At 34.2% G+C, this 18,165-nt stretch overlaps 1 protein-coding gene across 2 annotated transcripts in view; it reads right to left on the bottom strand.

The window, feature by feature from the left end:
• Positions 1-3,793: 3,793 nt before the first annotated feature.
• The window catches only part of FOLH1B (folate hydrolase 1B), a 47,414-nt gene continuing 33,042 nt past the window's right edge, over positions 3,794-18,165 (bottom strand). Inside the window, exons 14-19 of one of the 2 annotated variants that reach the window (XM_011363284.2) lie at positions 15,171-15,262; positions 13,972-14,062; positions 10,426-10,690; positions 10,071-10,152; positions 6,105-6,197; positions 3,794-4,762 (exon numbers count right to left, since the gene is read on the bottom strand). In XM_011363284.2, coding sequence (XP_011361586.1) covers positions 4,573-4,762; positions 6,105-6,197; positions 10,071-10,152; positions 10,426-10,690; positions 13,972-14,062; positions 15,171-15,262 — 813 coding nt within the window. In that variant the 3' untranslated portion in view covers positions 3,794-4,572. The remainder of the gene's footprint in view (positions 4,763-6,104; positions 6,198-10,070; positions 10,153-10,425; positions 10,691-13,971; positions 14,063-15,170; positions 15,263-18,165) is intronic. The other variant, XM_011363285.2, reaches the window with a different exon arrangement.

Here is an 18,165-nt window from a genome sequence, read left to right as displayed (position 1 = left end):
TACAGAAATGTAATGAGCCTCAAATGTAGTTTTAAATTTTCTAATGGCCACGTGATAAAAATTAAAAAGTTAAAATAAATTTTAATTATATATTTAACCCAATAACCAAAACATTATTATTTCAACGTATAATTACTATTAAAAATATTAATGACAGATTTTACAGTCTTTACACTGTTTTTGATATTCCACATTCATTTTACATTCATAACATAGCCCAATTCAGATTAGTCACATTTCACGTGCTCATCTGACTATCCTATTAAACAATACAGAATTAGACAAACCCCCCATGTACAGGGAGACACCTGGTTTTCAAATCCTTAGCTGACAGAAGAGTTTCAAGAAGTATTAAGAAGAAATAAATAGGAATCTAACGTTCTCTAAATTCCAATAGAGGACCATTATAAATGGATTTAGAATGATAGTTTTAGAGGAAAAGTTGTCAAAGTTAGCCAGGCTGATTGCTTTGTAGGACAAGATTCTCCAGGGGTTTAACTTGGCAATGTAATGACCACTAATGAAGATCTTTTCTGAAAAATGTGGAGGAGTGAATTTTATTCTTAAGCCTTTTTGCAGAATTTCCAAAGACTAAATAATCTGCTTGACATATTGTACTACACTGTTAATGGAAGATTAGGTTATGGTAGGTATAAACACAAATTCAAGTCCTTTGATTGGATTTACATAATTGTTAATCTATTTAAGGAAACAACAAATACCTACTGGTGGTAGATAATTAGATTAGTCTGATGCCAAGATTTGATCTTACATTTTTACACCTACGTCAGGTGACTTCATGTATGTCTTGACCCTTCATTTTACACCTAAAATATATTAACTACAATTGGTCTTCTGCATGAATCTTTTTAAAAAATAGACTTTACTTTTCAGAGCAGTTTTAGGTTCAGCAAAATTGAAGGTACAGAGATTTATCATATACCCCCAGCCCCTCACACGCATAGCCTCCCTCATTACCAACATCCTACACCAGAGAAACAAATTGTATATTTGTTACAATTAGTAAACCTAAAATGACTCATTATTAATCACCCATAGTCCTGTACATAAACCCATAGTTTACCTTAGGGTTCACATTTTATGGGTTTGGATAATTTATAATGAAAGGTATTCACCATAACAGTATTATATTATCCTCAAAATCCTTTACATTACCCTCAAAATCCTTTGTGCTGCACCTGAATCCATTATGCAATGTATCAATCTTCTTTTTAAGTGGAGAAGGTTTTCCTTATAAGGCAATTAAAAATAAATATTTTCTGATATAAATAAAAAACTGAATTCTGTCAGAAAATTGTTCTTTAGGTAGAAGTGGTTTATAAGCACTTGTTTTATCATAAAGAGCTGTTTTTTTCTGTTTGTAAACTTTTCAAAGTTAAAAACATTTCACAAAACAAAGATCTCGAAGAACTTTGAAGATAAATTTACTGCTCAACAGCAGCACCATCTATGGGGACTGAGTTACAGGTATGAACTAAAACTAAAAATGTTGTGTATAGTTGTTAGTATTCTGAAGCACAAATTAGTTGTAGTGACTCAGAAAAATTCCCAAATCACACAGCGCAATGATTTCATAGATCAAACATTTGTAGAGGGCTAACGAACTTTTCTGAAGCATTATCTAAACCTCCTATAACTATGAAAAACAAGTAAGAAAATATTTTTGATGAAATGGGTGAGATCGTGCAGTATCTACTTGGCAGAGGGGTTCTTTCAACTCTGGGTCAATGCATTATAGAGATTAACTTTTCTCTGAACAGCTCCTCACATCTTCCTAATTTACTTATTCTATAATTCTCTTTACTCTCCATCTATGCTTGCCATTATGTGTGTGTGTGTGTGTGTGTGTGTGTGTGTGTGTGTGTGTGTGTGTGTTTCCTTCTTCTTCTGAGTAATAGATTTATTTCTAAAAGTTGTGGCTGAACTTCAAGGATAGAGGTCTTAACAGTATGCATTTTCATTCTATACTCCCTTGTGGCTTGGTTTTATGTCCTTAACATCCTTATTCTTTTTATTTCCTTTCTTTCCTAAACACATGCGTGTACACATATGCACTCTTAGCGGAGGGAGGCGAAGATTAATTATTAATATTAAACATGATTTAAAAGAACTTTTAATTTAGTTATGGTTAACACTTTGTTATATTCGTTGCTAATATTTTTCCCAGTATGTTTTCTTTCATTTATAGATCATTTATTTTCTGAGTTTTCCAACCTTTAGGTTTAGTATGTCTTAATTCATCTAGACTTATTTAACCACATCCTTATTTTCTACTGATTTTATGTATCCTTCACATTTAAATGTTTATTGCTTCTGGAATTTTTTGGCATTTAAATATATTTTGGATTGAATATAAATTGAATTAAATTTAAATTATCTGATTAAGATATAAATATTTTACATATAATTCTAATATATTGATTTTGGAATGAATATAAATTGAATTTAAATTTAAAATTTTCACTATTTGGCATCTGAATTTGATTTCTTTATAAATACCCCCAAATCATTTATTGAAAACCCAGAAAGATCTGATTTACTCAGGTAAATGCAGTGAACGGAATATGAATTGAAATATGAGAAATCATAGTGATAAGCCCTAATAACCAGGGGTGAAATTCCACCTCTATTAATCTTTATTACCTTTCCAGTTTGTCAGTGTTTTATAAACCGTCCTATTAGATGAGTATGAGGCATACAGTACTTTCCCTGAGAGTAACTTTAATCTATAGCTACTTATTTTTCTTTATATATAATTTTGACTTGCTACTTCATTATTGTAAATATATATTTATACGTAAACACTAGACATTCCATTTTTTGGTGGATATTGTCAGAAAAGAGAATATCTTGAATATTTGTACTGGGAGATGTTTATAGGAGCTAAATACAGAAAACATTCAAACGTCCACCAGCAGAAAAATGAACAATATATTGTTGTGTGCCTGTTATATCTAACTTATTACTTCCAAATTTAACTCTTCCTTGCCAGCTCTTTGTAAATGGATCTTTGTTTTAAAGATCCATATGGATCTTTAAACCTTTTAAAAGCTTTTCTTGCCAAGAGGCATGTTGTTAAACTTTGTGAGCAGAAGGCATTGGAGAGACATTTTAGCAAGGAGTTTTTGTTCCTGGTTCCCATGCGCTCACTTGGCAGACTCCTGAAGGCACATGACTTCTCCAGCCTCTGGCCCCTGTAGCATACATGGCTTCACCAGTGCCCCCATCCTGTAGTACAGGTTGCTGCTTTAGCACCAGTTTCTTGCAGTTCGAGCTGGCCAGCGGAACCAGCAGCCAAGAGCCTCTTCCAGTGCTGCCCTTGGCCGGTTGTGTAGTAGAGTGCCTCTGGCAAGACACTTCCCTATTAACAGCTTCCCACAGTAGGCTGAGTTTCTGAGGAGTTCTGGAGTATAGATTTGCAGCAACTTTTGCTAAAGCAACTTCTCTGCCATTCAGTGAGGCCCATGGAATGAGGGGGACTCTGTTCCATCTCAGCCCTAGGGACAGTGAGAGCCCTTTATATAAGCTATTCTATTCTTAAGAGTTTACTTTTTACTGGATAAGTACCTCATTGTTCCAATGCTGTTATAATCAGTCATATTAATTTCCTATTTACGTTTCTGTGTGATTTCTCTGTCTTAACTGGACCCTGACTCATAAGTGTTATACTCATGCAAATGAATGCTCTATATCAGTGAAATCTAGTGAACGACAGCCAGTGATGCATGGATCAACCTTCAAAGGGGAGTGAAAAAATCAAGTCCTAGAAAAATATACATGATATGATTTTATTTATAAAAAATTTGGAAAATACACAAAGCCAAAAAGATGTAGGGGATGTAGCCACGTGGGTTAAATTATAAATAACAAGAAAGATTAACATACAATTCAAGAAAGTGAGTTTCTCTGGCAGAAGAGGAAGGCACACTGGTTGACAGTACACAGTGGATCCAAAGACACTGTAACATTCATTTTCTCCATCTGGTTATGGGGGAGCGTTACAAATATTCATTTCTTTACTATTTTTCACTGCACATACATGTTATCGATACCCTTTGGTATAAATGAAGTATAAGTTATTATCCCTTATGGTATAGAATGACTATATTTACTACCACTGTTGTCCAACTAGTGTGCTAAGATAGTATCCTCTCAGCCTTGGGGGCCAGGCAGAGCTAGAGGCCTCTGGCTTGGAGCAGCCCTGTGAATTCTCCTGTGTGCTTTATCACAAATTGATGTTTTCTTTGTGAGCAATGACAAGAGTAGGTTTGTAAGTGCTGAATTAGACTCGGTTCCCTGACAATGCTACATACAAGTTTTAATATATTAGGCTGTTTTCCTTAATTTTAACATGTAGTTCAACTTCAGAAATAACCTTCTGTAATTATAAAATAAAAATCACCCATCTCCCTTTTTGATCCACCGAGAGAAGAGAGAATACTAAGATACATACAACTTTAATTTTTAGTTTATCAGTGCTCCCATGAAGATTCTTTCTGAGTGATAGACCATAGACCATACCAATTCAAATGGATTCTCTACAGAAATGCCTTAGGCTACTTCTCTCAGCGTCCCTGCTGCAGCCTGCACTGTGAAGGCTGCAATAGAAATCTGTTTCTTCACTTCTCCCCAGGCCTTGGAAGGATCCACTTTGTTTTCAATATCTAATAGAGCATCATAAATTCCTGGGAATGACTCTCCCTTGTACTTGTTGTGGCTGCTTGGAGCATAGATGACATGCCTGTTGGTAAAAATAGTTTGCTGTTAGTTGCCCAATGATATATACAAGAGAAAAAAAAGAGCACACTACAATTCTTGGATTGCATAATTCTAATTTTATAATTTGAATAACCCATTTTGTCAACCAAACTTTCAAGTTCAATCATCTACAAAGACTAATCATATTTCATATTAATTATACTTTGACTTTAAACAGATGCCATAAAAGTGGTTCAGAGCAACAAAGCTAACAACAATAGCAGTAACAACTTGTCGCCTACTACAGATCATGCTCGGTATTAAAGAATTTACCTATAATTTTTTTTAATCCTTAAAAATAAACTCGAGGGAGTTGATATTTGTATTTCAAAGAGGAAGAAATTAAGGTCTGAGAGATTAAGTGATTTACTGCTCAGTCTCAAAGCACATTGTAAGTAAGTGCTAACTTTTCACTATACCACTCTATCCCCTGAAATGTAGCAAAATTGTGATTATTCAAGTCCTGTTTGTGACAAGCCAACTTACTATTTTGTTTTTATCCTCTTTGAAAAAGAAGTCATACAAACATGTTAGAATGCCTAGCTTAAAGCATGAAAAATCATTAAATACAATTCTGTAATGTTCAATCCAACATAGACAGAAGGCAATATTTCACTAAAAGAGCTATATTAGTTTCTGTTAATAGCCCTGGCAGGAAAGAACAGGTTCGAAAGTAAAGAGGTAAAGAAGGAAAGAGGCATAATCATGTCTCCGTTGTTTGAATGATACCCTTACTCCCAATTCTGATCCTTTGATAATCCCTAAAAGGAAAGATGGGGCCATTTCTTGCTAGTCAAGGACTCATTCTGTAATACTTAGTAAGACCAACTTGGGCATAGCTGATGTTTATCAGAGATAATTAAAACTAAATTAGATAAAAAAGTAAATGTCAACATTAGGAGAATGTGTACATTATTATATTATACATGTTTATGCATAAATATATATTTATTATTTCACATGTATATGCATAAACACAAATATATTTAAAATGAGAGAGGGGCTAAAGTTATATACATTAAAACATAAAAATGATCTTATAAATAACCGATGAAACTGGGGAGATTATTATTTTCTACTTGCAACTTTTTAGGTCTTCTAAATTTCCTGGAATGAAAATATATTCTTTTATAACCAGAAACAAGAAAGATACTAAAAAGAAAGTTATGTGGCTATCAGATTAAATTTTATGAAGAAACAAAGTATTTATCATTTACTACATGTATTTTGAAATTTTCTACTTGCTTTCAAGAACTTAATTAATGATTTTTTTTCCACAGTGCAAAAAAAAAATGATATAATAATGAGTCATTGTTATTCCTTACCTATAGAAAGGCCTGTCTGGTAACCCTAAAGGATCAATAAATGCTCGTTCCAGAAACATCAGTTGATCATTCATAATTCTCAACAATATTGGGCTAAAAATAGAAATATAGTTGTGACATCATGAAAATGCATGCACTACCCAGCAAAATAAAAATTTAGAACAAAACTAAACAAGGCTAATATCTTTTAAAGCTCTATATTATGCAAATTAACAATAGCATACATAGTTACATTTTTAAAATCCTATAAAACACTATTCTGCTGAGACTTATACAACCACAGAACCAGTTATATGTGCCAATGGAAAAAATTAGTAATTTTAATTTATGTTAAAATAATAATCAATAAAACCTAGGTATTTAAATATAGGCAAGGCTTTTTTCATCTTAAGTATTCTATTAATGTACTCATAGAAGTAATTTCAATATTGAAATGGGATAGTTTATTAATGTTTTAGTAGGGTGCTTGGAAAACTATTTATTTTACCCAATGACAGCTAATGGTGTTGTTATTATTAAAGATAAATCCACCGTGAACACAAGAGATAGTGTTTACTTCATCCTTCAACAATATTTGAATGCCTGCTATGCATCAGACACTTCCCACTTCCACAGAGCTCACATTCCAAAGTGGTAGTGGTTGGGGGGTGTTATTATAAGAATGATTCGATATCATTGAAAATTTATCAACAAGCCTTGAACAGTTCTGAACAATGAATTCTCAAACATATTAATTATGTCATAATTTAATTAACTGTAGAAATAATCATTACAATAGAGAACAAAAATTTTTTAAATTTAAATTTCTCTTAATTTTGTCATAATTTAGTTTTAATAACAATAGCTATTTACTGATTGAATCACATATGCTAATTACTGTTCTGAATGTTTATAAAATATGTCATTTTTACTCTTTATAATAATCTACCAGTTAGGCAGGATAAAAGCCCTATTCCATAGATGAGATAACTAAGGCTCAGTAGTTAAATAACTTGCCTGAGTTAGTTTTAGAAAGTTTTAGAATGAATTGGGACCTCAGTCCTATTCTTTTAACTCCATTATGTAGCCAAAGGAAAATAGAATAATTAATTTGAACTGGAAATTTTCAACATTCGTTTATTTAGCATTAAGAACTCATGTGTTGTAATAATATAAAAGTAAACTAGGCATAGTCTTTACCTAGGAGCAGCTCACATTAACAGAGAAGACAAGTGAATAAAACATAATTCTAATTAGATGCTACAGGTTTCTGAACCAAATTCATAAAACATTGCTACACACACAAGGTCATGTGGATACACCACTGCCCCCTCTGGATTTCTGATCTTGAGGCTACCTCTGAAAACCATTGAGCATTCTTTGTACAGAGAAGTTCAATCTGAAGTAACCCTCAGAGGAAATGCTCAGAGCACCAGAGTCAAATAAATGGGATCTTTTCACTGCAGAAGCACGCTGACCTCCCTAGTGAGACCTGAGGATGATAGGTCTTGGCATTGAATACTATGTGAGCATGAAGCTACCAAGTAGTCAACAATGTATCTTTTGATGGGTCAAGGGATTGATTAAAAAAAAAAAAAACAGGATTAAAAAATTAAACAAGATTCAATGTCCAGTTTAATTTGCTTTAGCCAGCATTTACTATTATGACATGCAATGTACTACTCCATGTGTTCAGAATTTATAAACATAACATAGAGACACACAGAAGCTGTACCTGAAGTATCATTTGGAGTGGATAATACAAGTATAGAAATACTCAAGGAAGTGAAAACCGAGTGTTCTTGAAAATCATAATCCAAGCCATAAGGCAGTTTGTCAGAGGGAAAACAATAATATTTTAAGAATAGAAAAATCAGCTTCAGAGAACATACAGTGTTTGAGATCTCCTTAAAATTTATTTTTCATTGCTAATTTATTTTCCACATAAAAAAATTTGGAAAGGAAAAAAATTGGAAGGGATTATAAAGTAAAAAAGAAAATTTCCATACTCAACCCAGGATAACAACTATTATACAAATTGGTTTACTTTTTCTCTCTACATTTATTCGATAAAAATGTAATCAACTATATTTACAAATTTTATGTACTTTTTGTTTACTTCACATCTTATTATAAATATATTTCCTTTAAAATCATCAATTTTAATGCTTACAAAATGTTTAAATTGGTAGACATCTAATTTTTAAGTAATTTCTCCCCTTAGGTATTAAGATTATTTTTAATTATTTGGTGTTATAATTCACATTTTTCTGAGACTTTCTGAAAGAAAAAGATTCAAGAAATAAAAATGCTAACAGCAAAGTATGAGAACTACATGACGGCTCTTAAAACTTTAGCAAAATGTATTTATATTTTTCAAAAAGTTAATACGATTTACAATGCTATCAGAAACTCATGAGAACATCTGCTTCAGTACATAACCTGCAGCAATGGGTGCAACCAAGATTTAAATTGTTACTAATTTGATATGAAAATAGTATAACATTATTTGCAATTGCATTTTTGAATTATAAATGAATCTGAATACTTTTTATGTCCATTTCTGTACAGGCAGTATCCTCTCTTGGATTTCATCTTTTCTATTGCCAATATTTCCAACTTTATTCTTTTGGATTTTCTTATCTATTTTCGAAAAAAATATTTTTATGATGTCTATATTATTCCCTTTCCAAAATTGCTGGAAAAGAGGTTTCCTAGTCTTTTTTTTTTTTTTTTTTTTTGGAAGGTTTCTTTAGGGAGGGCGCTGGGAGCTCTCGCTCTAGGTCGTCTTGGCACTAATGAGGAGACAGGCCATCCCTTGGTGATCTCTGAAGAGGTTTCCCAGATTTTTATCTCTGCTTTTGATGATTAATTTTCATATTACTAACCATTGCAATATCCTCAAATCTGATTGCATTGTCGTTTCCCTGTTGCTCCAAACCTGGAATTTCACTTCCTAGAAATTTCAATTTTTAGTATTCTTCTACAGCCACTGCGTATGTTTGCATACAATGTTAAGTGTTAAGTGAGATCCTAAATTCACTTTTTAATCAATTGCTAAAAAAGCTTATACAAAATTATTTTTTAATACATCTTTCTTTCACCATTGATTTTTGATATCTTTCATCACGAATACATCCTTTTATAGTCTATTTTTGGACTGTCTGCTCCTATCTTTCTATGTATTCTTGCATCGATCTCCAAGGATTTGATATCTGTATCATCAAAATAGGTTTAATATACAGATGTTAATCCTCAAAATTCTGCTTTTTAAAAATTTTCTTAATAAATTTCCTCACATGATTATTCTTCTATCTTAAAATTTTTTAAATTATATTTTACTTTTGTTGATTTTATACAGAATTAATCCTAAGTGCTTCATGTTTGAAAAAAAATAGCTTTACAATATTTGTTATTCTGGATAAACAGAATTTGCCAGGTGGAAGTGAAAAAGAGGAACTCCTTGTGGAGGTAATGGCATTAAGAAGAGAGAGAGTATACGGCCATACCACCCTGAACAAGCCTGATCCTGTCTGATCTCGGAAGCTAAGCAGGGTTGAACCTGGTTAGTACTTGGATGGGAAGTACTAGTTAGTGCTAGGAAGACCAGGTGTTGTAGGTGTTAAAAAAAAAAAAAAAGAGAAAGGTGTGTTCTAGGAATAGGAGAGCTTGGTTGATGTACGATGGACAGATACTGAAAGAACAAGAGAAAGGTGGAGAAAGCTGAGGCCACACAGTGGAGGACCTTCAATGCTAAGGTGGGGATTTTGTACTAATGAATTGGTAGTAAAAAGGACGCCAGCATTTTTCAGCAACACAGCTGCCACTCAGAAACAGGTTTTTGAGAGACGTGGCAGCTCTATGTAGGATGTGTGACAGTGGAGAGACAGAAGCAGCAAAAAATCTGCCAAAGATATTTCAGCAACAAATCAGTATCTCTTTTTAATTACACCTATTATATGCATAATTTATATATGTAGAACATACTTGTTTTTGTCCAAATCTTGGAGTCTCTTACTGAACTTAGAAGCAATTTCTGTAAAATTCTGCACTGCAGAAAACAGTGAATCTGAAAGAGAAATTAGGATAGAATGGCATTGTTCCATAGCTTAAACAAAAGGGACAGTACAGAAAGCTGTTCTCTGTAAATACGAGGTTCTTATATTTTGTGAAGTACAAGATAAGCATCAATGAAATGGAAAATATATTTATAAACATAAGCAAAATATTTGATCATATGGAACAATAATAAATAATAAATGAACCTAAGGTAGGTCATTTTATTTTAGAGATTAATAGAAACATACAAATAATGAATTTTAAAAGAGGAAATGCTGCATACCAAATGACACGTTGTATGTTCCCATTTCTTGTGGATGTTTCATTGAAATATTGTAGATTTTGTCAGCATACTTTCTTAAAACTACAGCATAATCACGACAGTCAAAAGGGAGCACTATGGAATTGGCTAGTTCAAACACCATCCCTCCTCGAACCTGGGCCACAGCATGGTGATACTTAAAAACCGGATCATAAAACTTTTCCACCACTTCATATGTTTCATAGGCAGTGTGATACAGTGGGTAGCTGTTGAATTGGTTTATTGCCTACAAAAAAAAGGACAAATTATATCCTCTTGCAAGATAGCTTATGATAAAATGCATAGTGCCGTATTACTGAAGAGGAATTTTCCATTCAAATGGCTAACCTTGTAATCAGCTCTTTGTTCTGCTTCTGTAGACATGCTTGCCGCATAGGCCGAAGGGCAGGACAGGGTGAACTCAAGAGCAACTGAAGACGCACCCTCCCCTTTGCTTGTTCTGTCTAGATAACAGATGTATCCCCTTTGCTTATTCTGTCTAGATAACAGATGTATTGCCTTTGCTTGTTAATCCCTGTAGTAAGGTTATCTCTGAGCTCGGGGCCCAGATCTTCAGAGCGCTAGCTCTTCTGGGACCGCCAGAGTGATAAACCTGAGTTCTCCAACTCTCCAAGTGGTGCTTGGTTTCTCGCCGGTCTGATTTTTCTGCAACATTACTATTAATATTGATGAGACTATTTTGATCAGTAATAAATAAAGGAAGTACTTAAAGTCTACTTACTAAAGGATTAATATAATAGTAAAACTTGCTCAAGGTTTTTACTAATTAAAAAATATGAGTATATAACATAAATAATTTATAAAAATTAGCTTGGAAAGATCTAACAGTTTTGCCTTTAAGAATACAGAAGATGTGAAAATGTTTCTGGAACAAAGAAAAGATAGTATTGCATTTGAATAAAAATTTAAGACAAAATTGTTAGAAGTAAGTAAATAAGTATTAATCGATATCATATAGGATAATGCTGCAGATTGTTTAATGACTGAAATTCCAGGAATGAAGAATTCTCTGACAAGCAATGTGCTGAAGAGTGAAGAGTCTGAGTGGGGAGGATCCAAAATCTCACTAAGGAGAGAGGAGGAGTGGTCAGACAGGTGTAAGAAACCAAGGGAAGAGGGAAGAACTTTTCGAACTATGAATTGTTGATTTTTGCCTTTTGCCCAAATTTTAGCTGCTTATTTTTTTATTGATATAAAAGAACACTTTAAATAGCAAAGTACTGAAGAGACTGTGACTCTGGAATGAGCCTGACAGAGTTTGAATCCAAGCTCAGGACTTATTACCAAATAACTTTGAGTAGTTATTAACTTGAAGGTTATTAAACCGTCTTTGCCATAGTTTTCTCATTAAGTAAAATGTAGATATTAGCATCTACTCTCATCTACCCCATCTAACCTTGCCTAACTTTCTACCTCAACGGTATTAAAGATTTCCTGTCTGGGAAGAATAATTAGCCCAAGAGAAACAACCTATAGATTCTCAATGTTGATTGCCTCCCAATGAAGCAGCTAGAAGAGGCATTCTCGATTACTCTCCTATGAAGCTTCTCATTCGTCAAGTACCACCCTTGCATACTGGGCTTTAATCAGCTTTTTAGAGTCTCACTCCTAAATAACAAAGACTACTAAAGATGACCACGCATTTAAAGGAACCCGTTAACTTGCAAGATATAGATCAAGCACACAAACTAAAAATAAAATCAACTCAGAGTAAAGAGGTATTGCAGGGAATGAAGGGACACTTAATGAAAAAGACTTTAATAAAAAATGAATGAGAGTTGAGAAAAGACAAAGGTAGAAACAAAAAAGATAATACCAAAAACCTTCCAAAACATCAAAAAAAAAAAAAATCCTAAATACTACTAATAATAGTTCAAAAAGGAAAAAAGGGAAGAAGTGAAAAAACATTTCTTCCTACTGCAAGACAGGTTTCCAGACTAAAGGGCCCACTTTGTGCCCCATCCAGTGTATGAAAAAAATGGCATAACCAAGGCACATGTGTACACCTAGGACAACTGAGTCATAAAGAAAAGAAACTAAAAAGCCTTCCATTAAAAAAAAAAATCAGGGACAAAGGAACTGGGATTAAATGGCACCAACCTTCTCAATAGCAATCCTGAAGGCTGGAAAACAGTTGGTCATGAGCTCAAAATTCTGAGGGTACAGGATTTTCAACCAAAAGTTTTGTGCCCAAATGATCAATGAATTGTATGTAGCAGTATAAATGATATTTTCAGATAATCAAGGTCTTCAGCTTTCATACACCCTTTTCAATTAGTTCCTAAAAGATATTTCCCCCTCAAAAAGTAGGGAGTAAACAAGAAAAAGGAAGGCACAAAATCCAGGAAACAGAAGAACCAGAACAAGAGAGAAACGAAGGTACTCTGGGATTTCTCAGTGAAAAAATTTCTCAGGCAAGAGTTGAGCTGCTGGCAGAGAGAAAAACCAGAGAATCCAGAGGAGCTGAAAAAGAGCCTTGTGAGGGAAAATGAAATCTGCCAGATCACCCAGTGTGTCTGAATGGACTAAGAGTTTGTGGTAAATTAGTTATGGATTCACGGAAGAAAATAACAGGTACTGTAATCAACACGTGTAGTGCAGCTCTACACTGAGAAAATGCGACGGGGATAAGTATTTGGGCGTTGAGAGAAGAAGCAATATAAGAGAACTAAATAACAGTCTTCCTTAGTAAGAAGTAAATGGATAATACATAAAGCTAATTACTAAGAAAACAGCAGCATAAGCATATTATTTATAAACATGCAGATAGCTATCAGGCCCTCGAACCACCCTTCTCTTGCTCAGGCCTGCCTCCACGTCGGGAAGTGTTCCGTTGCTTTACTTTCCCTTCCAATAATGCTATAGAAGAAACCAATGAAAAAGCTGAAAGAATTTTATTCTGCTGAACAGAATCAAAGGTGGGACAAGCGTGAAAGTGGGATAAGGGGCCACCGTTTTTCATTATAAACTCTTCTAGTTCTATAGGACATTTTATGAACTACATACCTGTTACTTTGATAAAAGTGAAAACCATATAATTATCATTATCATCATCAGCAACAATAGGAAAAGAATCATCATGACTTGTATATGTGTTCATTATTTATTATGCCATTTGTTATTATAACTTTTATGTTTAATGACTGGAGATATAATCAGATAAAAATCCAAATATTGGCAGGTCTCAATAATGATTAATTTTCAATGACAATGGGTAAACAAGAGTCAAAGACAATTTCTACATTTTTAGTTTAAATAACTGGGTGAAAGCAATACTAACCAGTCAAACAGAATATATGAGAGTACATGGAAGTTCAAGTTACAAGGCTCAGATTACCAGATGCAGGAAACTATACCCTATATAGTAGAAGCACATTCTCAACCACTGAGACTTCTCTCTTCTGATTCAAATTCCTCTAGTGCTTAAGCCACATTTTTTGATTCAAACTTATTTGTTTAGCTAAAATATATCTTAAATAATCTTGAAGTACTTCTCAATAGACTTACCCAGTTTTTAGTATATCGTGCTCTGCCTGAAGCAATTCCAAGTCTTTGGAAGAACACCTCGAAATCATTGCCAGATCCTAACTTGCTAATCCTTTTAGGAATAAAATTCAAGTTCATTTGAGTAACTTCTCCATCAAGTACAGATTAAAAGATTAACTAAATTAAGCTCCATTCCCACAATTATGAATATAATTTTTAGATGTATCACCTTAGACAAGCAACAACAAAAAACTGAGACATCAGTTCTGATCACAAAATATCTTTTAATAGACTATCTGTGTATGGTGACTATTGTTCCTTTGGGTTCCTGGACCCAGTTCCAAATTGTGGAATTGAGGGGTTCCCAACAACAAGCAATTCTCTGGGAAACCAGCTGAGCATCCTACAATTCAACTTAATTCTGGAAACAACATCAGATCCCACAGGTTAAGGGTTCAGTCCCACAAGACTGCCTCCCCCACAACCACCACTTCAGAAGCCAATTGCAAGTCATGCTGTTACCCGTGCTTCTCACTGACCAGCTACAGAATGGAGGTTCCCAGAACACCCTCCTTGAGTTAATCAGCTAGAGTGGCTCACAGAACTCAAGAGAAACATTTATTTACTAGGTCACTGGTTTATTATAAAAGGATATAACTCAAGAGATTGCCAGAGGAAAGAGGTGATGAGGCTAGGTATGGGGACATGACACAGAGCTTCCAGGCTCTCTTTCCCTGGATCTCCACATGTTCGCAACTGGAAGCTCTCCAAACCCAATCCTTTTGGGTTGTTATGGAGACTCACTACATAGGCATGGTTGATTAAATCATTGGCCATTGACATTTAATTCAACCTCCAGCTGCTCTCCCCTTCTTGGAAGTGAAGGATGGGGCTCAAATTTCCAACATTAATCAATCACCCGGTAGGTTTTCTTGGAAACCAGTCCTCTTTCTTAGGAGCTGTCCAGGCAGCACCTCATTAACATAACAAGAAACACTTTTGTAGCTCTCTTAGGAAATTCCAAAAGTTCAAAAGAGAAGCATTTTTTGATGGCCTACAGACTTAACTTCAAAATACATAGTAATATTTTGTGACCCTCAGCATTGCTTTTCCTTTATCACATGTTAGAGAATTTAAAAAATAAAAATATTTTTATTTTCAACACAATCCCACACTGACTTCAGCCGAGAGTTTGTCTGCTTGCTTGTTTGTTTGTTTACCTGGGCAGGCCACTGAACTCTGGTGAAGGACTTTTTGCATTCCAGCTCTCATAAAGAGATTTGCCTTCAAAGTCTTTATCAGGGCTTTGGAGCTATACAAGTTAAAAGAAAAACAAAAGAGAATACTTACAAATCAGATGTTTTAAAAACTAAATGTCCATTAACCAGGCAATGATTAGCTAAACTATATTCAGTAAAATAAGGGATACAATTCATACATTAGCAGTCATTAAGAATTACAATGCGTTTCTGACAGTACAGGAAAGTGCTCATGTTATTATGTGGGGACCAAAAAGGGGCCACATACTAAACAACCCTGGCAAGCTCAGAGGAGGCCAGCGTGGTGGGCCCTGTAAACACAGAGACTAAAAGTAACCACACAGGATGGTCTGAACATACAAATTCCTAACTAAAAGCAGGTCATGGAGGGTAGTCACATCCTGGGCCTGTAGTTTTCTTGACAAGGGTCAATCGTTACCTTAAGTGAACCTGTTTATTGTCTTTTTGCATCTAAGGTAACAGACCCTTGGAATGCCAGAGTAATCACTTTTTTCCAGACCTTTCAGAGCATAACCCACTACACCAGAGCAGGAGACCGCAGAACCCCTATAATTATCTTGTCCCCTGCATGCTGTTAAATGTTAATTATTAGCTCCTGTACCCACTACTGTAAAAGAAGTATGCGTCTCTCCATTTCCCTTTTTATCCAGTCCCAGAGATTTCTCCGCTTTCCTTTCTCTCATCCCCTTAATCTACCACCAAGATCCGTAACCCTCCTCATATCTCCTCCTTTAATTCTAATGTACAAAATAAGCTGCAAAACTGCCATTGTTCAGAGCGTTTACTCAATCCATTGAGATTTTGTTTCCAGGCAACTGTCATCAACTTGGCTCAAAGAGACTCATTAAAATTCTACAGAGTTTTGGATGTTTCTTACTTTGACCTGTGTAAGTGCAACTACTATAAAAATATTCATGGAATGTATGGAAAAGAAGGCTACATCAAATTTACCAAGACATTGTATTGAAAGGAATGGTTATATTATAAAAAATTTTTGGTCCATTTTTCAGAATTAAGGAAGGCTACTCTCAAAAACACATATTTCTCCTCCTCATAAAAAAACTGAAAGGAAGCAAGCTGGTTAAGGGAAGGTATTCTTAATATTGCTTCTTGCCACTAAGGTTGCTAAAGTCATTAAATATTACATAATAAAACAAACATTAATATTAAATTTAATTAATTGAGTATTCATTATAATTACAAATACTAAGCTCTAAATACATTTTCTGGTTTTAAAGATGAGAAAATTAAGGGAGTAATATATGACCTTTTATTGAATTCCAGACTCAAAAGCATTAAATGTTATGCCAAAAACATTTAGCAAATAAGCTTTAATTAATGTTCCAGTTAGTCAAAGGTTATTGAACAATATATGGTTTATAACATTTTTATTTTATATTTAATAAAACTCATGTTCTATTTTTCAACAAATTCAATTTTTAAAAGTTTATAAAGTATCTATGCTCTTTAAGACTTTTTGTGAATGCCAGGGATACAAAGCTTAATGAGACACATTTCGTGCTCTCCGCTAGTGGGAACTGCAAATAAAAACATGGAATTCAATGTGCTAGGTGCTATAACAGAGGTAATGTGAAAAGGTCTATGTGGACACAAATTTGCATAAGTGTGGAGAGAGAGAAGTTATGCTAACATCTTACCTAGTAAAACATGAATAAACACAGCAACAAAATAATTTCACTCAAGCTTATAAATTTACATAAAACTTTGCTATAAAGGATAGTACCACTCCATTTAGTCTAAGAAATGCAAATGTGGAATAGTGTAGGAATATATTACTAAATTCTCAGTTTTTCACTAGTAGTTGAAATGCTGCAAATTATTCTCCCCAAATAAAACATAATAAAACAAAACCCAAAATTGTTGAGCATCACATAATTTCAAACTTGACCTAGACAGCAGTGTTTTTGTAATTGTCCCAGGGTGTCACCAACCCAACTAGTACAACTGCCAAGATTCCTTAGAGCTTACCTTAAATTACGTGTATGGTGGGAATCCTCTGAAATACTCTGTTTCAGATATTTAAATTTTTATACATTTCATGGAAATTGGTAAAACTGCAGACAAATGATGGCACTCTTAACTAATGACATCAGTAGATTTTTTTCAAATTAATTTTTCTATTCTTATAGAAGTTATAAGATTAAATTTCATGCTTTTAAAACCAAAGCTTAGTGATGTTTAAGTCTTAGTTAAAAATCCCTATCTGAGGGGAAACATTTTTTTCTTGGTAATTACATTTCAATTGGTAATTCTATTAAATAGGCAAGTCTTTTTTTCCCTTTCCAATTCAAATTAGGTAATTAGCAGTAATAACAAAAATCTACCATGCCAAAACTCATTCATTAGGATTAACTTTAGAAATAGTGGGTTTCTGGGTCATGAGAACTAAAGTGAAGAATTGCCTGTCAGTCCTACAGGGATTCAGGCACCATCTCTCTGCCAAATTCAGTATCTTGTGCTGCCGTCAGAAGTAAGGTAACTTTAGCTGTCAGCCCAGCCCAGTGGAACTCAGTGGATTGGAGCCCAAGGCAGTAAGTCAGGAAGGCAGTGAGCGGTTTCACCTAGCCTCTGCCCCAAAGCGATTTGCCTTAGCAGTCAGGTCAGTGTGTTTTCACTTGTACTCTTTCTCAATCAGTTAGAAACTTTAACTCTTCTTGCATACTGAGTTACTTGGTATCATTATATTAAGGAGAACAAACCAGTTTTTAGATTAAGGAATTAAACCACAGGACCAAGTCCTGGGGTTCACCTACTGTACAAGTTGTGACTTGGGTGGCTACCGATTTTTAAGCTCAGTTTTCTCATTTTCAAATGAATATGGTAGACACACGCTACCCAAAGCCTGTTTCAGGGCAGTGTGGAAAGAAACAATTTATTAGATGTAGTGTTCTATGGAGTGAATATTTGCTTTATG

This window comes from Pteropus vampyrus, unplaced genomic scaffold (genome assembly GCF_000151845.1).
Source record: "Pteropus vampyrus isolate Shadow unplaced genomic scaffold, Pvam_2.0 Scaffold84, whole genome shotgun sequence".
In the NCBI taxonomy this organism is placed as follows: Eukaryota; Metazoa; Chordata; class Mammalia; order Chiroptera; family Pteropodidae; genus Pteropus; species Pteropus vampyrus.
This window is presented reverse-complemented; position numbering and strand designations above follow the sequence as displayed.